Raw genomic sequence first — 25,582 nt, forward strand, 5'->3', positions numbered from 1 at the left:
GATTGAAAAGCCCTATCTTGCAACATAAACTTAAGGAAAATAAAAATATATTTTTGCTATTTTGATTAGTGGTTAGATAAACAATTAATCATGTAAACATAAAGGTAAAACAAATCAACAAAGAGGTGATTGGTGATCCCTACAAGAAGCAAATCCAAAGGTGGATAGGGGGAAGGACCAAGATGTGATCTTGTTTGTGTGCAATGTAGCAAATGAGATGAGATGTCGGATCTAAGAGTAAAAAATAAGTATATTATCAATTTTAAATTAAAAAAATGAGAGAACATTATTTAAATTTAAAAGAAAGAAATTAAAAACGTGACATGAATCAAATAAATAATAGCCATGTATGGAAAATTTTGCATACGAATTGAGTTTGGCATTGTGGAGTCACGTATCATAGTCACATACGCCAAACCAGACGTGACTAAGTATCAAACTAATTCCAAATTGGTTCAATTATTTGCCTGTCATTATATTTTGTACTCACTCTACATAGCCCAAATTTTTGCATACGAATTGAGTTTGGCATTATGGAGTCACGTATCATACTCACATACACCAAACCAAACGTGATTAAGTATCATACCAATTCCAAATTGGTTCAATTATTTGCCTATCATTTTGTACTCACTCTACAAATTGATACTCAAAAAATTTGTGACCAAGCAAACAACTTTCCTTTGATGCTATAAATATATTGCCTAAAACCATCATTGGATAAGAAAATCGCCATATCTATACAAACAGAGGTTTTCTAATCTAATCACCTTAGCTATATATAAAAAAAGAAAAAACATCAATGGCCAATCCAAAGTCTGTGCTTCCTTTGTATGAAAAAAATTGGTACAAACACACTTACAAAAGAGTGTTGGATAGCATAATTTTAATCCTTCTTTTGTTGCTGCTTGGTTACCGTCTTGTATCTGTCAACAACTACTCTCTTCCTTGGTTTGTTGCTTTCATGTGTGAATGTTGGTTCACCTTAGGTTGGATTTTCACCATGTCCACTCAATGGAATCCTGCTCTTGTCAAAACCTACCCTCAACGTCTCCTCCAAAGGTATTTTTTATCAAAGAAACTCGAGACTCAAGTTCGAACTCTTGTAATAGCGTCCGGTCTGTCAATATCGATTATCGCTTAGTTGAATTAGAATTTGGAGACAAAATCATCTCTTTTTACTAGCTACTAATATATTTTTCATTGTTAACAAAATATTTTCAATACTTTCAGTGTAGAAGAACTCCCAGCGGTGGATATATTTGTGACAACAGCAGACGAGGAGTTAGAACCACCAATCATCACAGTAAACACAGTGTTATCACTACTATCACTCGATTATCCATCTCACAAACTATCTTGTTACGTTTCCGATGATGCTTGTTCTCCTCTAATCTTCTACGCTCTTCAACAAGCTTCCAATTTCGCAAAACATTGGGTCCCTTTTTGTAAAAAGTACAACGTACAAATTCGAGCTCCATTTAGATACTTCAATGATGACAACGACGAGTGCACCACAAATAATGAAGAATTCAGACAAGAATGGTTGCAGATGAAGGTGAGTAACAAGTTGTTGCTGCTGAATAATTTGTTGATTCTGTCCACAAAGTGTTAAACGGTTTTTGTTTTGATTGTGTGTGTTGATAGGATATGTATGAAAATCTTAGCCGGGAAATAGATGTGGACCCAAAATCGATTCCAAGCTTACTTGAAAGAGAGTTTGCAATTTTCTCAAATACAAATCGGACAAATCATCCCGCTATTATTAAGGTATTATTTGTTCTTAGTAGTTTATATATCAGACAAAGCATTAATTTTTAATGCTGACATGCATGATTGATTTATAAGGTTATATTGGAGAACAAGGAAATGGTTGAAAATGGATTGCCACATTTAATCTACATATCTAGAGAGAAGAGGCCAAAGCAACCGCATCATTTCAAAGCCGGTGCAATGAATGTCTTGGTAAATTTTTTAAATCCTTATTGGGCATATTAGATAACCTCGTTTGTCTAATGAGAAATTGCGTCATTAACTTATTATAAATATTTAATTTAATCTGTCTTATTTTTATTTAGACAAGAGTCTCCGGCTTGATTACCAATGCACCATTCATGTTAAACGTCGATTGTGACATGTTTGTAAACAATCCAAAGATTGTTCAACATGCGATGTGCATTTTACTTGACTCAAGGGGAGAAAAAGAAGTTGCTTTTGTTCAGTGTCCTCAACAATTCTACGCTACACTTAAAGACGATCCTTTTGGAAATCAGATGACGATTCTGTATAAGGTAATATACAAAACAATATAATAGGAATTAAGTTTTGTTACTACATTAATTTGATCCCTTTTTTAAATACTTCATGCAGTATCTTATGGCTGGATTAGCAGGACTCCAAGGACCTTTTTACGGTGGAACAAACTGTTTTCATAGAAGAAAAGTTATGTATGGTCTTTCTTCTGATGACGTGGAAAATGGTACGCAAATATTAATTTAAACCTCTTTTGAAGGTTTATATTTGATCTAATCACATTTTTTTATCTCTTATTTCTCGCACTCACAAAAATTGTTGTCTTTTTTACATCGAAGTTTTTGTTAATCAAATATTACTCTATAGTTGAACTTGCACAAATGTGTTACTTCTAGATCTACATAAAGTGGTTAGAATCGTAAGTATGTTAACTTTTACACGTAGGGTCAAACAAATTATCTGAGGAGGAATTAAAACAAAAATTTGGAGCTTCCAATGAACTTATAAAATCAGTTGTTCATACTTTGGAAAGGAGGACTTATTCACCTAGTGACATTAATGTTAAGAAAACAGTTGAAGAAGCTAATCATGTTGCTTGTTATGGATATGAATATGGAGCTTCCTGGGGTAAACAGGTTTGTCACACAAACTTATAATTTAACATAATGTTTCCTCTGTAGTACCGGTATCTTTGAAAAAAGTGTGTATGTGTCAATATTGGTGTCTGAAACCAACACTAACACTTGTGGAATTAACAATTACTATGAATTTATGGAATTTTAGGTTGGTTGGATGTATGGATCAATAGCAGAAGATATCTTAACTGGATTGACAATGCACGAAAAAGGTTGGAGATCGGAGTTATGTACACCGGATCCAGTTGCTTTCACAGGTTGTGTTCCAAGTGATAACATAACAAATATGTCACAACATAAGAGATGGGTCACTGGATTGCTTGGAATCTTCTTTAGCAAGCATTGTCCTATTTTTGGAACAATTTTTACTAAACTTTCTTTTAGAGAATTCTTAGCTTATATGTGGATCATTAATTGGGGCATCAATCCATTTGTGCAAGTATGCTACTCTTGTCTAATTGCTTATTGCATCATTATCAACTCCTATTTCTTGCCAAAGGTGAGTAGTAAAAAATACACAAATACCTATCAATGTTAGTGCTAGACATAGTCGTCTTAAGCTTTTTGAGGCCATTTGTAGATAAGCTTTGGTTAAATTATGACAAAAAAATTAGATATCTTATTTATTTGTAGTTTAACATTGACAAATATTTTATAAAGTTATATTTAACTACAATTTAAGTTTGACAAATTTTGGGCCCTGTGCGGTAGCCCTCGTCTTACACGTCCTCAAAGATAGTCCAAGTGCTACACATGGTTGTCTTTAAGGACGTGCAAGGAAAACTACTATAGTGAGTCCAAAATTTATCATGATTAAACCGTGACTAAATCGAGTCTCATAAAATATTTGTCAAGATTAAATCATGGCCAAACAAATTCTCTATTAATTCTTCCACAGTTGAAGTGTGGCTAACTTACACAGAGTTTCCAAAAACTTGAGACAACTTTGGTGATAATGCTACATATAGACAAGGCTACATAATAACACACTCTTATGTTTTGTTTGATTCCAGGATCAAGGCATATATATTCCTATAACACTAGTTGTGATTTACAATGTATATACTCTATATGAATATTTGGCTTCAGGGTTGTCAATTAGAGCATGGTGGAACAATGAAAGAATGTCAAGAATATCACCTATGAATGCTGGATTCTGTGGATTTATTACTATGTTACTAAAATTATTGGGAGTATCCAACATTGTTTTCAACATAACAAAGAAAGACCTTCCCCCATTTAGCGAGGATACACAAGATAAGAATGTTGGTAGATACACATTCGACGAGTCGTTGGTTTTTTTGCCGGGAACTACTATCTTATTGATGCAATTAACAGCAATATTTATCAAGTTGTTGGGGTTTCAAAAACAAGGCTTAAGGGGGAGTTATGAGTGTGGAATGGTTGAAATGTTATGTAGTGTCTACTTGATCATATGTTACTGGCCATTTCTTAGAGGATTGTTTGAGACAGGAAAATATGGGATTCCTTTGTCTACAATATGCAAAGGAGGAACTTTGACGTGTTTGTTTGTCTTTCTATGCAGAAGGACAATTTCTGGTTGATATGTGTTATTTAGGATGTAAATGTCTTCACCATGTGTCACAATATTTGTTTAGAGATTTATTTATAAATTGTAAATCATTTGCAAAGTGTAGCATTTGTCCGAGGGTAAAAGCTATGCACTTGTTGGTTCCTGTTTGAGAAGAATTTCATTAACAAAATACAACTTATTCTTTTTGCAAGCAAGTTTAAATAATATGCTTATTAGGTGTAATTGTTTCCAAAGGATTGTTCACTCTTCTTAAAGTGATAATAAGTTAATTTAACGACTTAACCGATAAGATTAGCATTTAATCAATTAGATTAAATATATAATCTGAGTTATTCGACTTGGACATTTGTTGCATACCAACATGTCACGCACCAAATTACACCTAATTCCGGAGGTGACTTGTGTTCGTGCTTCAGATTTGACAAGAAAATGTGATAGGCTTCTTCTTTAGCTGAAGTAATGGGGTTGCTCTGGAATTTGTAGTTAGTGATCAAGATGTTAGAAAAAAAATTATTGAAATAGATGCAGAACAAATGATCAAGTGCCTAAGAAATTAGTCTCAAATTTCTGAAATTGACAATGTTATTATAGACTGTAGGAAAGTGTGTCCCTCTTGAAAAATGTCTATATCTTTAGTAGGAATACATTTTTTTCTGCTGATATCCTAGTAGGTGCAGCAAAATCAGTTGGTACCAAATTTACCACATGATATGTAATGAGTTTCTCTGCTATCTTTGTCCAACCACTAATCAAACTGCAAGTATACTTAAATTTTCTTTCTTTATAGGCAATGTCAACCCCATTTAGTATATCATATTAGTATTTCTCTAACATTGTATTTGTTAGGAACTCAATTGTACAATATAAGCCTCATGTTAAGCATGTGTATTTAAGGAGGACTAGAATAGTATAAATAGAGGCCAGTGTTTTAGGTGATTCATTCATTCATATACTCATCATGTTTGAGAAAGGGATATTCCATTTGGTTTAATAATACCATAATTTTGTTTTTTATTTCTCCCTCTCCCTATTTCTTTCGGCTTATTTCTTATCATCTATATTCTCTATATTCTTGAATAACTTTAATTCTACCATTTGGTTTGACCTACGAACAATTTAACCGTGTATTGATAGTTTATAAACATCGATTGACTACTTGAAGAAGATAGTAACTATGCAATCAACACAACTTGAAAGATTCGGCACCAGCATCTCAACAACTAAAAAACATAATACTTGTTGGTATATCAAGTGTGAGTATGAGTCTCATATTGGATGGAAAAGTGAATGTTAAACACTTTATAAGTGAAAAGACTCATATACGCCTTAAGATTTTGGGTTGATATGTGGTGTCTCTCACATTTGTGTAGTTGCTCCTAAAGTTCGATGTGATGATCCTCGGACCCCCTCATGGCCCAATAATGGTATCAGAGCATAATTCGACTAAGGTTCCTTGTATCGAAAGTCTTCCTGGAAAAGGTGTTTAGGTTATGTGTCCTGTTGAAACTGTAGCGGTAAATTCATGACAATTAAGCTATGGATAAACTTAACGTAAATAAAACCATAGTCGCCACCGCGCTTTTATTGTTTCCGAAGGAAAAGGGAAAAAGTACGAACAAAACCCAAAGATAAGAAGTTTTCAAATCAAATCTAATAAAATGTCAGATATTACAGGTAAGGGGGTTAGCTACACAGAGGGAAGGTTTTAACACCCAAAGTGTCATAGGTACACCTAGAGAGCCCTTTTTTATGTGTGTATGTGTTTTTGGTATAAAGGATGTTTGCAACAAATAGAGTGTGGGGATGAGAAAAGAATTCATTGATTATATTTTTGTGTTTGACAAGACCTTTGAACTTTTGCGTACGTACCAACATGAAAATGAGGGATCAAAACCTCGTAGTTCGTGGTATCAATTTCAAAATGAGTGGATTATTTTTAATCAAAAGTTAAGTTTAAAAGAGGCACAAAGGGCCCAAAGGTTTGAATGAGTGTTAGTTCTTTTTGTCTTTTGAAATTTTAAGTCAATATGATTAGATTCATTTACAAGTTTGATTTAAGAAAAGAGTTTAAAAATGCAATGGCATAAGGCCAAAGTTTCTAAATTGCAATAAAGTCTAAGTTTTAAAATCACAAGCAAAGAAAGTTTTTGAAAAGGGGAAGAGATTTTGAAATTTAAGAAGTGGTAGGAGATGAAGAGACTAATCCTAAGCATAAAATTAAAAGTTAAGAGTTAAAAAGATCTGACCAATGGGATGCAATCCAACAGACAAGAATGTCATATAGAAAACCCACTTTCCTTTTGGACTCATAATCAGCAAGCAATTGGCAATATGAAGAGCAAGAATCCTTGATTAAGTTAGTCAAATGTTAGTTGATTAACTAACAATATTAATACAAGTTAGTCAAATGTTAGTTGATTAGATGTTAGTGATGTTTTGTTTTTCAATTGATTAAGTCATTCTTTGGAGAACACTCAACCATCTATTCATAAGTATGGATCCTTGAACCAAGATATCTTCCAGAGGAAGGAAAAAAGGCCAAGTTTCCACACAATATCATGAAAGATGGGAGACTTACAATCTCACTTACTAGAATGATATGCCTTTATGGTCAAATTTAGCTCTATGTTAAGCAATTATAATTGGACTTATGTAGAAGTCACAACTATCTGAGGTCGGGGAATAAAAATTTAGGTGTTAGTACATGTTAGAGATTTGGTATAATGGACCAAACTCCTAAAACATACCACACACTAAAAGAAAAGATCAAAAGGATGGACATATCTCATCCATTCTTGTATTGGTTCATCTAACACAAGGTTATTGATGAACCAATTAGCCTTAGGATGTTGAGATTTCATTGGTCAATGAAAGGGATGAGAAAGAATGGGATTGAAGATGAAGAGGGAGGGGGGATGAGAGAAACACAAATTGGTCATGGGAGGAATTTTATCAAATTAAAATCATCCATTCATTTTGGGAGATGAAATGTACATTTCATCAATCCCCTAAATCCAATGATTTTAACTTAACGAAAGTCAAATCAACCTTGACCAAGGCAGAAACATATAGTCAAACATCACAAGTCAATAAAAATGGCTCAACATATTTTCTACATAATTAATCAATTAAAAATCAAATTAAAAATGCAATTAAATTAAATTTAGTTTGTTCAAAACCAAAAATCTCTTCAAAACATCAAATAAATGTCCAGGAGATTTATCCTAAGTCAAACAAGGTCAAAGGACCTTAGACAAAAATTTCATGATTTTTAAAAAGTTAGAACTATTTTTAAACAATTAAAAATATGCACAAAAACATTTAATTCATGAAAAATATCAAAATTAGTCCAAAAAATAATTTTAATTCATAAAATGAGAGATGAAAATATTTAAAGATTTTTGGTGAAAATCCCATATTTTTTGGATTAAAAATTAAATTAATATGAATTAATTAAAATAAGTGGATTAAATGAAAAATCGGAAAATACAAAAAATAAGGACCATAAGATCTCCCTCATTAATTGAGGTGGCAGAACGGATGGCCACACGCGCGCGTTCCACCATGCTCATTGGTCAATGTGTTGTACGCGTGGTAATCACAATGAACGCTTGAGATTAAAACATTTGAATCAGATCAGATGGCTTGGAGTTTGCCAATGCACCACCGGAGCCCTAGCTCCGGTCATCTTCTTCGGTGATCACCATCGATCTGGTTCAAGCTCAACTTCGTGAAAAATGAAAAATGAATATACTAATTTGAAGCAAAAATGCTCAGGAGCACGAATCTGGACTCAATTTTCTCCAATTCCAAGTATATAAAAAGATACAGGGATTTGAATTTTGAGGATCATGAACTGAGTTGCTTCGATTTAACCTCAAAGCAACTCAATCTTCTTGCCTACATTGGTAGGACTTCAGTCAACCAAAAATCACAAAGAATGGTGAAGAATTGAGAGAGAATCAAAGAGATAAAGTTTCTGAAAAATCACCTTCGAATTGATTCAAATTCACTTGATCTTGATCTGGATTTGCTTGCTTTCTCTTCCTCTTGCTTGCAGAAACCGATTGAGATAAAAAGAGAAGTGAATTTCTGGAGTTTGAACTTCCAAACAGAAGATGAAGTTCAAGCACGATTTCAAAAGAAATCCTCAAAAATTATATGCAATGGAGGGTATGGATTGGTCTGGAAAAGCTTGGGTAAGGTGTTGATGAAGTTCTGATCACATTGCTTCTCTATTTATAGCCAATGCATGTGCTGTTTACACACTTCCATTCCAAATTTCAAAAATAGCAAGTGTCTTCATGAGCTAGAATGGGTGTGCACAAAGCCCAAACAATCATTTGAAATGGTCAAAAATCATGCATAGGTCATGCTGAAAGTGTTGCATTAAGCCATGCATTGTTGAATTGAATTGGATCATGAAATTCTTCCAAATGGTACCACACATTGCACCCATGTGCAAGTCCTTCAATTTTGAACCAAATGCGATGATCTTGGACATTTTGGAAAGGTGAGATCAAGGGGAACAACTTTCATGTAGAACACTTTTTCATTTGAAGCTTGTATCATGATGAATTTTGAGGTGGAAGTTTGGGAAATCAAACATATTTGAAAATTTTCTAAGACCCAAGTCAAATGTTCACTTCTTCCACCGTGAATAACTTTTCCTATGGACTTCAAATGAAAACAACTCCTTCATCAAAGTTGTAGAGATTTCAAACCTCTTCAATTTGGTCACAAATTTTCCCTCATTTGGATTTCGAATGAAGGAGTTATGCATTTTAGAAGTTGAGGAAAATCACTTGTTCAATGGTAATGGTCCAAAGTGACCTAGAATCTTTCCTATTAGCACATGCATTTTCAAGTTAAATTTGAACTTCCTCCAAACATAAAAGTTAAAGTAGACATATTGAATTTGATAATGGAATTTAAATGTCTTTCATTTGATACAAATTGAGCAAGTTATGGTCTTGGGAAATTGACCTCCAAACTAGGGTTCAAACAAAATGACCTATAATCTTTCACCATAAAAAATGACTTTCCAAGCAAAACTAGCTCTTGACATCAACATGAAAGTTGTTTGGAATGTCATTTTGAGTAACGTTTCTATTTTAATAATTTTCATATGACAAAAATTGTAGGAGATAGGGTCTAGGAAACCCCAGTTTTGACCAGTTGACTTTCTCTGGTCAACCACTACGAACCAACTTGCTAGCTTGATATTCTCTTGACTTTTGGGACTCTTGGAGGATAATATATGTGTAATATGATGTAATATGAAGTATACATTGAAATATTTGATCAAATATTGAAGAAACTTGTTGAGGAAGTCACACAAGATACCCGGATGAATTGGGGTTTCTAAGGCAAACAATCTCCAAACTCTTGATGAATTCTTGATCAAAATGACATGTGAAGATCATGGGGACCCATATATGATGTCTAGAGCCAATGTGAACCATTTCTTGATTGAACTCCTTGCATTGAGGGTCTCAAACCCTATATGTGAGCTTGATGGAGCATAGGTGAGCACACACACTACCTACAAAAGAGTTAACTATACATTGACATATTTTTGGTATTTTGGTTAGTAAATAATGAAAAACAAAGTATGATAAAATCAAAAGTGCTTGGTGATCTCTCCCAATGCAAACCCAATGAATGAGGGGTAAGGAGGATGCCGAGGTGTGATCCCATAGCTAATGCGTATGATGAGATAGCATGAGGGATCTTATGGTCAAAATTGGGGTCTTACAGCTGCCCCTATTTAAGGACATTCTAACTGAGGAGGTGAAGGTTAAAATCTTCATATCGACTCAGTAGAATGGACTTAAATAACAACATATAGAAACAAATTTTGGTCCCTAAGAGACCTCATGATGCATATGATATGAATGTTAAAAAGAATCTCTGTGGGGAAGATATTGCCACAAAGGAAAAGAATCCGGAGAGACTGAAAGTCTACAGGAGCATAATGCCTTCCATAAGGAAAACTCACCGGGGAGACAGAGACTCTGGGGAATAAAAGTTATACGTAGGCCAGGCTACGACTTGAAAAGTGCTAGAGACACGAGGGGAATATCCATGAAAATAAATCAACGGAATGACTTAGTCTGGGATAAAGAAGAATATGCAGGGGAAGCGGGAGGATCAGAACAAAACTGAAATACCTGAACCAAACTCAATTAGGGAAGAATGAACTTCAACACAGGAGTAGCAAAATTAACATTACCTATTATCGGCTACAGGGTAGGAAGATAATGGATCTGATAGAGAGGCATCCGTTACCGGTTAGAGTAAACATATCAAGGATGGCTCACTGAGGGAAACAGGAGGTGTATTCATTATCGATTATTGGGTAGGAAATAACCTGCTGGGGAAACATCAAATAGGATTTATAACTACCGGTTACTGGGCAGAAGACCAAAGAAAGAGAATATTCGTCAGTGGTTAAAATGAACATATCATGGATAAACTCAAGGGCAGAATATCTGTCATCGGTTAAGATGAACATATCAAGGATAGACCACCTGGTTAAAAATAGGAATTATATCTATCAGTTACTGGATAGAATACCAAAGAGAGAATATCTGTCACCGGTTAAGATGAATGTATCAAGGATAGACTCAGAGGAAAAAGTAGGATTTACAACTACCGGTTATTGGGCAGAAGACCGCAAAGAGGAGAAAAACTGTCATCGGTTAGGATGAACATATCAAGGGTTAACTCTCTAGAGAATGAAATAGGGATTATAACTACCTTTTTACTGGGTAGAAAACCGCGAAGAGGAGAAAATCCGTCATCGGTTAGGATGAACATATCAAGGATTAACTCTATGAGGAAACGTGAAAACGAATCCGCTGGGAAAAATACGAAGCAAATTAATTTTACGAGGTATTGGGTAAAAATACTTGCAAAGCAAAAAGAGTATTACCAGTTACTGGGTAATAGACTTTCGGGGGACCAAACACTACCTGTCTAGGTAAGAGCTAGAAGGAAACGGTCAAACAAAGACTCGACCCGGTGAGGATATAACTCAGGGGGAGTGGTTCCATCCAGATAATCATCTAGGGATGAAACTGAAATAATAATCATCCACGAGGCAATAACTCAGTGGGGAATGAGAAAGGTTAAATTCTTTCTGCTTAAGGGGGCTGACACTCTACAATTGAGAGAGGACAGACGCACCGAATCTGCACAGAGAAACAATATCACCATAGTAGAGGACTAGAAAATAAGGAATCAGATGCAATAGCATGTATGATGAAATATTTGATGTATGAATTTATATGTATATATGATTGATGATTATGATGACAAAACAATCACAAAGGATACAAATATCGTTGATTTGAATCATTGCTACAACACTCGGCTAATCTCGACTGGATGGAAGCATCGACTGGAGAAAAACTGGGGATGAATATCAGTCATCCATCTCTGAATATCTCAAACCCTGCTGAGGAAGGAGAAAAGGTCTGCTGAGGACCTGAATCATCAACTCTACGGGGAATTTTAGGTCAACACCATACCTAATGGGAGACAACCTTGCAGAGGACCCAAAAAAACTGCTCAAGAATCAGTGTTGGCGGGGATCAGGAGTGAACTCCGCTGGGGACTTGCGGGAAACAAAATTTTGTGCTGGATCTATGCAAACCATTGAGAATATGCGCCTACAACTCAGATGAGGAGGCTGTTACAAACTCAGTTGGGAAAACTGACTTGTCGTTGGGGAGGAAAAATGTGACCAAACCAACTGCTTGGAGAAGACCAACAATGCTTTGCACTTTAGAGCTTACCTGTTCTCAGACCGCATTTGACACTTCTTACTGAAATCGATTGCTTTTAGAAGTAATTGCTTTTATTATTTTAAGAAAAATGATTTTTATTATTTCAAAATTTCAAAATTATCATCATAAAAATTCAATTCTATTTAGCTGGAAAAAATAAATAAGAGTAGAAACAATTGGGTAAAAATCTCGACTTTATTTAATAGAATGGTAGTCTGTAAATGACAAGACTCCACAGATCTTTGCAAAAGTTAAAAAATGGTAATTTACATGGAAAATGGCTACATTTAATACAATTATCACTAATCCTTCTACCAACTTCAATATCCACTATGCTCTTGGCTTCGATTGAGGATGATGAATCAGAGTTGATTTTCTTGCTCAAAACTGCTCTCAAGACTAGAGATCAACCGAATGCAGTTACTTGCCATAATCCCTAATTTTTGCCTAGATTGCCCCAAGGTGGGGTACTCAATCTATCGGGATAAATTTTTTGTTTTATGTCTCTAATTTTTGCCTGGATTGCCCTTTCGGGTTTTCAATCCACCGAGACGCTCATTTTTGCCTAAGCCGCCCTTTCGAGTTTTCAACTTAGCGAGTTGTTCTTTTCTTTTTAGGAGAAGTATTTCTTGACTGCATCGACATTTACAGGACGTGTGAACTCTTCACCATCCATAGTTGTAAGAATCAAAGCAGCGCCTGAAAAGGCTCTTTTAACAACATATAGGCCTTCATAATTAGGAGTCCATTTGTCCCTAGCATCAGGTTTGAAAGATAGAATCTTCTTGAGCACGAAGTCATCTTCTCTGAATATGCAAGGCTTGACCTTCTTATCAAATTCTTTCTTCATTCTCTGTTGATATAACTGACCATGACACATGGAAGTCAATCTCTTCTCTTCAATCAAATTCAGCTGATCATATCTGGTTTGCCACCATTCAGCTTCAGTCAACTTGGCTTCCATCTAAACACGCAATGATGGGATCTCAACCTCTATTGGGAGCACAACTTCCATACCATAAACAAGTGAGAAATGGGTTGCCCCTTTTGAAGTTCGGATGGATGTACGGTACCCATGCAAAGCAAATGGTAGCATCTCATGCCAATCCTTGTATGTCACAATCATCTTCTGAATGATCTTCTTGATATTCTTATTTGCAGCTTCAACAACACCATTCATCTTTGGTGTGTAGGGAGAAGAATTATCATGTGCAGTCTTGAAGCCTTTGCAAATAGCTTCCACCATATTATTATTTAAGTTTGATCCATTATCAGTAATGATCTTGCTTGGAACACCATAACGGTATATAATCTGATTCTTGATAAACCTCACAACAACTTTCTTGGTTACATTTGCATATGATGCCAATTCAACCCATTTTGTGAAGTAGTCAATAGCCACCAGAATGAAACGATGTTCGTTCGAAGCTTTGGGCTCAATCATGTCAATCATATCAATTCTCCACATGGAGAAAGACCATGGAGAGGAAATGACATTCAACAGTGTCGGAGAAACGTGAATCTTATCTGCATAAATTTGACACGTGTAGCATTTCTTCACAAACTTGCAACAGTCAGATTCCATTGTCAGCCAATAGTAATCTGCTCTCAACATCTTCTTAGCCATAGCATTTCCATTGGAATGAGTACCAAAGGAACCTTCATGAACCTCAGTCATCAATAAGTCTGCTTTGTGTCTATCCACGCATCTGAGCAGAACCATATCGAAGTTTCTCTTGTAAAGCACATCACCATTCAGGTAGAAGTTGTCGGCTAATCTTCTCAAAGTCTTCTTATCTTTCAAAGATGCCCCAAGAGGGTAAATCTGACTTTGGAGGAAACTCTTGATATCAAAATACCACGGCTTCTCATCTTTGGCCTCTTCAACAGTAAATACATGAGCTGGCCTATCAAGACGCATCACAGTCAAATTGGGAACTTCATTCCAAAATTTCACCACAATCATTGAAGCCAACGTTGCAAGAGCATCTGCCATACGGTTTTCATCTCGAGGGATATGATGAAACTCAACCTTTATAAAGAAAGTTGAAATTCTCCTTTAATAATCTCTATATGGTATCAAACCGGGTTGATTCGTCTCCCATTCACCTTTGATCAGATTCACAACCAAATTTGAATCTCCATAGACGTCAAGATACTTGATTTTGAGATCAATGGCTTCTTCAAGCCCCATAATGCAAGCTTCATATTCAACAATGTTGTTCGTGCATTTGAAAGTTAATATAGTTGTAAACGGAAAATGAGTTCCTTGAGGAGTAATAATTGTTGCCCCAATGCCATTACCATATTGATTAACAGCTCCATCAAATACAATTCCCCAACGGGAACCGGGTTATGGCCCTTCTTCAAGCAATGGTTCATCATAATCTTTTATTTTCAAATACAAGATCTCTTCATCAGTAAATCCATATTGCACTGACTGGTAGTCTTGAATCGGTTGGTGAGCCAAATGGTCAGCCAAGAAACTACCCTTGATAGCTTTCTGGGATTGGTATTCAATGTCATACTCTGATAACAACATCTGCCAACGGGGAATCCTCCCAGTTAAAGCAGGTTTCTCAAAAATGTACTTGATCAGATCCATTTTGGATATCAACTAAGTAGTATGTTTCAACATGTACTGCCGCAGACGCTTAGCAGCCCAAGCCAATACGCAACAAGTTTTTTCAAGCATAGAATACTGAGTCTCACAGTTGGTGAATTTCTTACTGAGGTAGTAAATTGCATATTCTTTCTTTCCAGTTTCGTCTTGCTAACCTAGAACACAGCCCATACTCTCGTCAGGAACACTCAAATACATGATCAATGGTCTTCCTTCAACAGGTGGAGACAGAATCGGAGGTTCAAGCAGATGCTCTTTGATACTATCAAAATCTTTCTGGTAATCCTCGATCCAATCACAAGACTGATCTTTCCAAAGAAGCATGAATATAGGCGCACATGTGGCAGTCACATGTGATATAAATCTTGAGATGTAATTCAAGCGGCCGAGAAAACCCCTGACCTGCTTCTCAGTTTTGGGTGCAGGCATTTCTTGTATTGCTTTGACCTTGGCAGGATCAACTTCAATACCCTTCTCGCTGACAATGAAGCCCAACAACTTACCAAAACGAACACCAAAAGTATACTTATTAGGATTCAAGCGGAGTTTGTATTTCCTCAAACACTGGAATAACTTCAACAAATTCTCAACATGTTCTTCTTCATCACTCGATTTGGTGATCATATCATCAACATAGACTTCGATCTCTTTATGCATCATATCATGAAAAAAGAGTAGTCATGGCTCTCTGGTATGTTGCACCAGCATTCTTTAAGCCGAAAGGCATCACTCTATGACAGAATGTTCCCCAGGGAATAATGAATATGGTCTTCTCTAACTCTTCGGGTGCCATCTTGATTTGATTATAACCGGAAAATCCGTCCATAAACGAAAAGACTTTGAATTTAGCTGTATTGTCTACCAACATATCAATGTGTGGCAGAGGGAAATCATCTTTTGGACTAGCCTTATTTAAATCTCTATAATCAACACACATACGGAATTTTCCATCCTTCTTCAGAACAGGCACAATATTGGCCACCCACTACGGATACTCAGCGGTAACAAGAAAACCAGCATCAATTTGTTTCTGCACTTCTTCTTTGATCTTCACTGCCATATCATGATGAGTTCTCCTCAACTTCTGCTTGATCGGCAGGAATTTTGGCTTCAACGACAATTTATGCTCCACAATCTCAAAATCCAAACTAGGCATGTCTTGATAGGACCAAGCAAACACATCTAAATATTCTCGAAGAAGATCAACCAACCCCTTCTTAACCTCTGGACACAGTTGAGACCCAATCTTGACTTCCTTCACATCATCCTCGAAACCCAAGTTGGCTAATTCAATCTGCTCTTCAAATGGATGAATGGTTTTTCCCTCGTGCTCAAGTAGACGAGATAATTCATCAGTCTCTTCCTCAGCCTCAAACACAGGGAACTCAAAGTTTGGAAAGGGAGTATGATCATTGTATTCAATGGGTTTGGGAACCAACCTGCATAATGATTCGATATTTTGATTTAGAGAAGTGAATTATGACCAAATATTATGCATATGGACAATTATTATTTATTTATTTATGTTTTTTGTGATTACCATTTTCAGAAAGGAAAAAAGTAAAAATAAAACATCATAGATGTGGATGAATAGAATTGCATTTTATTAATGATAATCGAAATGCCTGACAATGTTCACTTCTCCCTTAGGCATATGAGAAGGATTTTTCTTAAAACATGAAAAAAATTACTTATAGAGGTGAACAATAACAGGAACATCAACAGCAACCCAATTGTTGCAAGTCTTCCCATACGTCACAAAGTTGGCGCAATCTTCATCTTCATCATCACCATCCTCGATCACAGCAACTGAGTGTTGCTCATTACCATGAATGAACCCTCCACTATGGAAACTCGGTTGCACTTCTTAAGCTTTGGTATTGGATGGCCCTTGTTGAAATCCCAATCCGGCCCTATTCTTGTTTTCAGCAATTCCTACCATGCGACCACATTGGTCAGTGCAGCCTGTTTCAATAGCTTTCTGAGCATCCTTGGAAGAAGACATGGGTTCCCCAACTTTCTTCACCTTAGCAATAGACAAGGCTTGGAACAGAGTTCCAACCTCCTCCTCAGCTTTAACATATGAAAAGGATGACAGATGTCTCACTAAAAGCGCCTTCCCTCCACCAACAATGACAAGCTTGCCGTTCTTCATAAATTTAAGCTTTTGGTGTAGAGTAGATGTTACAGCTCCAGCTTCATGAATCCATGGCCTTCCCAGTAAACAACTATAGGTCGTGTGGATATCCATTACTTGGAAAGTAATCTGAAAATCACTCGGACCTATCTTGACTGGAAGGTCTACTTCTCCAATGACGGTTTTGCGAGAACCATCAATCGCTTTGATAATTACGCCACTATACCTCATCGGAGCGCCTTGGTAGGAAAGTCTGGATAGAGTTGATTTCGGGAGTACATTCAAGGAAGAACCAGTATCAACTAACATATTAGACAATGCATACTCCTTGCAGTTCATAGAAATATGTAGTGCCAGATTATGATTCCTACCTTCCTCAGGAAGCTCTTCATCACAAAAACTTAAATTATTGTAAGAAGTAATGTTAGCGACAATGTGGTCAAACTGATCCACCGTCACGTCGTGCTCAACGTAGGCTTGCTCTAGTACTTTTTGCAATGCTTCTCTGTGTGCTTCAGAATCCATCAACAGAGACAACACTGAAATCTTTGACGGAGTTTGGAGCAGCTGCTCCACCACATTGAACTCACTCCTCTTGATTAATCTTAATACCTCATCATTATTAGTCTTTAGTTTGTTGGATTCACCAGACTGACACACTGGAGCACTAACTAGATTCACCACTGACATATCCATCTTCTTACTGATTGAAACATCCTCTACCTCCTTCAGAAAGACCGGACCGTAGACACGACCGCTACGGATCACCTTTACAATATCAGCTATATTCACCACATAATTTGCCACAGGAAACGGAGCCTCTTGACCATTCTCCACCATTGTGGCATTATACTGATAAGGAACAACTTTATCGGATGCATACGGGATAGGGCCCGCCAACCGTATAACCAATGGCGATACTGATATATTGACAATGTTGTTGTTGTTGCTGCTACTATCAAATTGAATTACTACCCGCTCAGGGGTCTTGAACATTGGCACTATCACATTGACATCATCTATATCCCTCGACTGACAAATTTGGATAAGCCCTTCATTCATCAACCTCTGAATATCCCTCTTGACAATGACACATCCTCGAGGGTTCACGTTGCATATCACACAACCATCATGGTCATGTTCACAATCACTGACCAAACTGATATCTCTATGAATTGCAACAAAATACTGTTTGATATGGAGAACATCATAAACCTTATACTCTCCAGGACAACCATCTACCATGTTGACTGAAGCATTACCATGAGCGGGCAACAGATTGGCTTTCACATTCGGTGCACGGTCCTCAAAGGACACCATCCCACTCTTTACAAGCTTCTGTACCTCATACTTCAACCAATAGTAGCTCTCAATGTCATGGCCAGGATCTCCCTGGTGAAAGGCACAACAGAGTTCAGGTTTGTACCACCATGGAAGTGGCTCTGGAATTTGAGGTGGATTTCTAGGTTGAAGTGGGTTCTTGAGAACCAAGGATGGATACAGTTCGGCATATGACATAGGAATAGGGTCAAAGGAGACATTGTTCCTCTCGAAGTTCTGTTGTTGATTATTGTTGTTGTTGTTGTCTTTGTTGTTGTTGTAGTTGGTTCTTTGTTGCGGTTGTTGTTGATGTTATTGTTGCTGAATTGGAACTGATTGATTGTTGGAGTTGTTGGAAAACACTGGAATTACTGATGAAACTTGATGTTGATGTTGACGCGGTTGAGAACTCCTTCTGACATGAGGCCTTCTCTGCCTCCCTACAGATATTGAATTGGTTTCCCCTTCCTTCCTTTTGGCAAAACCACTTCCATACTTCTTACTGGACGACACTTTTTCCTTAAACATAAGTCCTTTACGGACTCCCTCCTCTAACCTCATCCCCATATTTACCATTTCGGTAAAGTCACTAGGGGAACTGGCAATCATTCGTTCGTAATAAAACGAACTCAAGGTTTTCAGGAAAACCTTCATCATCTCCTTCTCTTCCAATGGAGGATTAATCTGAGCAGTAAGTTCTCTCCATCTTTGAGCAAACTCTTTAAACGTCTCTTTATCCTTCTGAGACATAGACCTCAGCTGGTCTCTATCAGGCGCCATATCCATATTGTATTTGTACTACTTCACAAAGGCTTCACCCAAATCGTTGAAAGTACGAACACTTGCATTGTCTAGCCCCATATACCATCTTAGAGCAGCACCAGTCAAATTGTCTTGAAAGTAGTGAATTAGTAACTGATCATTATCAGTTTGAGTTGACATTTTTCTGGCGTACATAACAAGGTGGCTAAGCAGACAAGTATTTCCCTTATACTTTTCAAAGTCAGGGACTTTGAACTTCATCGGGATCTTTACATTTGGTACCAGGAAGAGTTCAGCAACACTCTTACCAAACAAGTCCTTTCCTCTCAATGTTTTCAACTCCTTGCGCAGCTCAAGGAACTGATCCTTCATTTCATCCATCTTCCCATAAACATATGGGCCTTCAGATGGCTCAGAATGGTAGATGGTGTCCTCAACATGAGGCAAGGTATGAACAATTGAAGGTGGAACAGACATGATCGGGCTAGATGCTGGCATAAAAACAAAGGTAGGTGCAAACCCTTCAGGCATGAAATTTGGTGGCACCCCCACGGGAATCCAGCAGGTATAGACGGACCGGATTGAGTAGAAACAACAGGAATGGTCGAGGTAGCAACCTCGGAAATGACAGTCCTCTGGGGAGAAGTTGCAGGAGTTGGTGAAGACTGATTCTACGCAGCAAGAACAAACTCCATCATGGCGGTCAACCGTGCAATCTCATCCTTCAGCTCTTTGTTCTCTTCTTCCAAATGCTCCAAAATTTTGGGTTGATTGGCACGAGTGTTGTATCGGTGAGTCAGCTTGGCTGAAGCACAGAAGAATAACCGATAAGACATCTGGCAGAAGAAAACATGTTTACGCAAATGATGCATGAAATGCAATGTTTTTTATTGTTTTAATTTCAAGGAACATGTTGTTTTATTTTCAAATATATAATAATAATAACAATTTGATTGTCCATAAAAATCTCTTTTATTCATAAAATTTGGAAGGATTACACTGAGTAAAATTTCAGAAACCAAAGTACAAATACAAGAGAAAAGGAAACTAATCATCTTAAGGATCCCCTAGAAACAATGTCAAATGATCTGGCTGCCGACGCGTACTTCCTTCGGATGCGTCGAATCTCAGTCTCAAAAGATGTCTTCATCTGAGCTTTCTCAAGAACAAGCTTATCAATGATCTTCTTCCAAGCACTAGAAGGTTGATGCATGCTAGAGGAAGATGAACCCTCTGGCTCTCTCTGTCTCTTCATTGCTCGGTCTTCAAGAAGTTCAATAAGCGCATCTTTGTCCTTCGACTCAAGCTGCAACTCCTCATGCTTTCAGCTCAAAGCATGGAACCGCTCTTCCCACATATCTCTCTCTTGCTTCATCTTTGCGAGTGCGTCTTACAACTCCTCTACATTTTGGTTGGGGAGAGTTAATGGCTCAGCCACAACCAAAGACATAGGTCTCTCACAAGCATACGACATCTTCAACTCCAAGGCTCTCTTCTTAACCCAAGTAATGTAAGCTTCCAAAGCTACATAGTTGCACGGACCAAGCTCGGATCTTCCTTTCCTATCCATATTATGCCAAGCATGTACCATCTTCTGCTTCAAATGTTGGGGATCTTTAACCTCTTGATAGAAAAGACCTTCTAACTAAGTGTTATTAGGTTTGTCTCTCAAGGGGAACCCAAGTTGACGACGATCCAAAGCGGGGTTGTAGTTGATTCCTCCTTGTGTACCAATAAAGGGAACATTAGAGAATTCACCATAACTGTCGATAATATTCACACTACTCAACGTAGATTCATACCAAACAATGTCATCATTAGTGAGAGACATAAGTCTCTGAGACCACCATAGACATTGTTTGTTCTCCACAAAAGCAGGCATCTGAGGCAACTGCGTAATAAACCACTTGTACAGAAGAGGAACACAACACACAATAGTCCCACCACCTTTAGAATTCCTTAAATGAAAAGAGAAATACATATCACCCAACAGAGTAGGCACATGATTCCTAATTAAGAAGATTCTAATGGCATTAACATCGACAAAACCGTCAATGTTAGGGAACAAAGCTAAACCATATATGAGCAACACAAAAATGGCTTCAAAAGCATCCACACTACCGGCTTGAGCAAAGACAGTAGCTTTTCTTATGAGAAAATCAGAAGTCAACCCAAACATTCCTCCTTTCCTCACCCAATGAGCCTCAATCTCATACTTCTTCAGATGAAGAGCTTCAGCTATGATATGAGATCTGGGAATCTCCTCCAATCCACTAAAAGGTGCTTTGTCAGAAATAGGTATTCCTAAGAGATGGGCATACTCCTCTAACATAGGCATAAGCTGATAATCGGGAAAAGTGAAGCAACGGTGGAGAGGGTCATAAAACTGAATCAAAACACTCAAGAGTCCTTCAACCACATCAGTAGATAATATAGATAGAAGCTTCCCATGTTGTTTCTTGAAGTCCAAGGGATCTAATACAAAAGATGACAACTTCGTTAGCTCTTTCAAATCAGGACATCTGAAATTGTACTTCTTAGTGTTGCTTCGTCCATAATCCATGGTTTGAAAACATTTTCAAATAAGACCTTAGTTCCTTGAAGTTACTTTTGTGTGATTAATGTCATGATGCGCATGAATGCATAAATGCAACAATCACAAACAAGGGATCACACACAAGGCAAACACAAACCGAGGTCAAGGGATGAATCGAGCCATTGTCAAGATCCATCATCCATTTTGGTGGATTATAGTTTTCACCTTATTAACACCCAAGTTCCATTGATATTGACAAGACTTAATTGGATCAACCAAGAATCAAAGGGTTTGTTGTGAGTCACAAGCATGAAGTCAGGTTAAGAACCATCCCAAAGGAGTGTACTAAGGATAAAACCTGTAGATCATGTTCTAAAAAGTTCCCAGAGTCTTAATTCCATCTATCGGATATTACAGGTTAGGATGACTGACTCATCAACCCATAATATTCTCAAGAGAAGCTCGTCTGAGTGTAGTATCGTGTAACAACTATTATCAAGTCTACACCTGAACAGTCTCCGCACTACGTCCTAAATAGGCCAAGTTGGGTTAAATGTTCTACGGTCTTCAGCTTCTCGGACCCTAAATCAGAGAAAGTAATGCCTAACCACAAATGACTTGTGTGACATTAATAGCTCCAAAAGGGTCTCCACTGAGTAGATGGGTCTCAAGCCAACTTGTTAAGGACTACTCCATACAAGTCGAACATGACTATACCATCCTCCTATCTTAATTGTACTCAAGTTTGGGTTAGAACTTATCTCACCACTCATATATCACCAAGCACAACAAGCAGATTATATCATACAAAATAAGTATACAAACAATTAAATATACAATTATATACACATAAAAAAGTAGGCTAAACCCACTGAGGACTACTCCCCAGCAAAGTCGCCACTTAATTTCTGTAGCGGTAAATTCATGACCATTAAGCTATGGATAAACTTAACGTCAATAAAACCATAGTCGTCACTGCGCTTTTATTGTTTCCAAAGGAAAAGGGAAAAAGTACGAACAAAACCCAAAGATAAGAAGTTTTCAAATCAAAACTAATAAAATGTCAGAGATTACAGGTAAGGGGGTTGGCTACACAAAGGGAAGGTGTTAACACCCAAAGTGTCATAGGTACTCCTAGGGAGCCCTTTTTTATGTGTCTATGTGTTTTTGGTATAAAAGATGTTTGCAACAAATAGAGTGTGGGGATGAGAAAAGAATTCATTGATTATATTTTTGTGTTTGACAAGACCTTTGAACTTTTGCGTACGTACCAACATGAAAATGAGAGATCAAAACCTCGTAGTTCGTGGTATCAATTTCAAAATGAGTGGATTATTTTTAATCAAAAGTTAAGTTTAAAAGAGGCACAAGGGCCCAAAGGTTTGAATGAGTGTTAGTTCTTTTTGTCTTTTGAAATTTTAAGTCAATATGATTAGATTCATTTACAAGTTTGATTTAAGAAAAGAGTTTTAAAATGCAATGGCATAAGGCCAAAGTTTCTAATTTGTAATAAAGTCTAAGTTTTGAAATCACAAGCAAATAAAGTTTTTGAAAAGGGGAAGAGATTTTGAAATTTAAGAAGTGGGAGGAGATGAAGAGACTAATACTAAGCATAAAATTAAAAGTTAAGAGTTGAAAAGATCTGACCAATGGGATGTAATCCAATAGACAAGAATGTCATATAGAAAACCCACTTTCCTTTTGGACTCATAATCAGCAAGAAATTAGCAATATGAATAGCAAGGCATCAAATAAAGATGGCCACATCCAAGCACTCAAATCCATAGCTAACAGTCTTCTTTGTCTTCTCATGTATCAGATGAAATACTTCTTGATTTTTACTCAGAATAAGACATTAGGCATGAGATCAAAGTAACAGTTGCATCAAAACCATGTAACAGATGAATTCATGTGGATCCCAATACTTGCATCAAATGAAAGCTCAAATCACAATAACTTGATCTCAGAAATGTTGGCATTGGCCAATTCCCTTTTGCATATGGAATGTTGCCTAATTCTAAGTCCAAAAGCTCATATCAAACCCAACAGTCCACACACACATTTTTTTGGGTTTTTGTTGTTTATTAAGTATTTTAAGGTCCTAAGACCATAAACACAAACAAGATACACAAACACATATATACAATCACAATATATGACTCAAATGAGTAAAGTGAAAATGACTTAAGCATAAACATATTAGATGTTATGTAAATGACAGATGAATGATAAATGACTTGAATTTAAATTGCATAAAGTAAATGACTTGAAAATAAAAGAAATATTAATACAAGTTAGTCAAATGTTAGTTGATTAGATGTTAGTGATGTTTTGGTTTTCAATTGATTAAGTCATTCTTTGGAGAATACTCAACCATCTATTCACAAGCATGGATCCTTGAACCAAGACATCTTCCAAAGGAAGGAAAAAAGGCCAAGTTTCCATACAATACCATGAAAGATGGGAGACTTAGAGCCTGTTTGATTTGATTTTTAAAAACTGTATTTTAGTTTTTTAAAATTACAAAACTAAAAACGTGTTTGACAAGAGTTTTGTGTTCTTCAGCTTTTAAAAAAAAAATTAGTATTCTGTTTTTAAAAACTAAAAAATAAAAACACCTTTTAAGTGTTTTTATTTTCTATTTTGTGTTTTGAAAATATACAGAAACACTGTAACTTTTAATGACATTACTGTGTAAGTATGTTAAACTTTTTATTTTTAAGTATTTTCTCAATCGAAAACCCTATGGTATTTTTTCTTAATTTTGTTTGATATGTTTTTTAATTCAATTATATATATATATATATATATATATATATATATATATATATATATATATATATATATATATATATATATATATATATATATATATATATATATATATATATATATATATATATATATATATATATATATATATATATATATATATATAATGGTCAAACCATTAATAAATTGCCATTTTATTACTTTATACAAAAAATATATATTTTTATTATTTAAAATAGTGGAGCCAGATCCGTAATTAACTTATATTTTCCATTGGTAAAATTTTAATTTTGATTTATTTTATAGACATTTTATTATAAAGCTCAAAATATTAGTTTTTAAGATCTTAAAAATGTTAGTTCCAATACAGTTTCTTCAAACAAGTTTCTTAGATTTTTATTTTAAAATGGTTTTTAAAAATAGAACTACCAAACAGATTTTATTTTATTATTTTTTTCTAAAACAGTTTTTTAAAATTGATTTATAAAATCATTTTTAAAAACAGAAAATAAAAACTCAATCAAACAGGCTCTTACAATCTCACTTACTATAATGTTATGCCTTTAGGGTCAATTTTAGCTCTATGTTAAGTAATCGTAATTGGACTTATGTAGAAGTCACAACTACCTGAGGTCGGGCTGTAAGATCCTAATTTTGACCCTAAGATCCCTCATGGCATCATATCATTGCTCAATGCATCTGCCTCATGGATCATATCATCTTGGCTCCTTTACCCTAGGGTTGGGACTTGTGTGAGTGGTTTGAGACCACCAAGCATGCTTGAATTGTATATTATTGCTTTTCTTATTTTGTTTACTAACCAAAAGCACAAAAATATGTCACTAACTTGTTTGTTTTTGAAGCTCAAGCAGTCATGTGATCTAAGGCTCCTAGGAGGCCCCTATGACCATTGAAGTGGCCAGATGAGGATGAAAGCAAGCATGACAATGGTTCACAAAGCTCTCAATCATCATATATGCCTCCCAAGTATCTCAATTTGTCAATTTGATCAAGATAAACCAAAGGGCTTGAGGATTGTTTCCCAAGGAAACCCTAATTCAATTGTGCATTGACTATGCCTTGCTCATGAAACAACCTCAACCTATGATCAAATACAATCAGGGGAAGTTCTTTCATTCATCATTTTATGCATATATGAGCCTATGTGAGTTTCCTCAATCATTCATTCATCAAGA

The 25,582-nt window shown here is 36.2% G+C and overlaps 1 protein-coding gene across 1 annotated transcript; it reads left to right on the forward strand.

Moving 5' to 3' along the window:
* The first annotated feature begins 638 nt into the window (after window positions 1–638).
* LOC127101613 (cellulose synthase-like protein B4) lies at window positions 639–4,633 on the forward strand. The gene is made up of 9 exons (XM_051039071.1): window positions 639–1,062; window positions 1,234–1,558; window positions 1,648–1,770; window positions 1,849–1,965; window positions 2,079–2,291; window positions 2,371–2,479; window positions 2,698–2,888; window positions 3,037–3,387; window positions 3,902–4,633. The coding sequence occupies exons 1-9, from the start codon at window positions 803–805 to the stop codon at window positions 4,451–4,453; spliced, it is 2,241 nt and encodes a 746-aa protein (XP_050895028.1). The 5' UTR covers window positions 639–802; the 3' UTR covers window positions 4,454–4,633.
* Window positions 4,634–25,582: the final 20,949 nt, after the last annotated feature.

The sequence above is a fragment of the Lathyrus oleraceus genome, chromosome 7 (assembly GCF_024323335.1).
Source record: "Lathyrus oleraceus cultivar Zhongwan6 chromosome 7, CAAS_Psat_ZW6_1.0, whole genome shotgun sequence".
In the NCBI taxonomy this organism is placed as follows: Eukaryota; Viridiplantae; Streptophyta; class Magnoliopsida; order Fabales; family Fabaceae; genus Lathyrus; species Lathyrus oleraceus.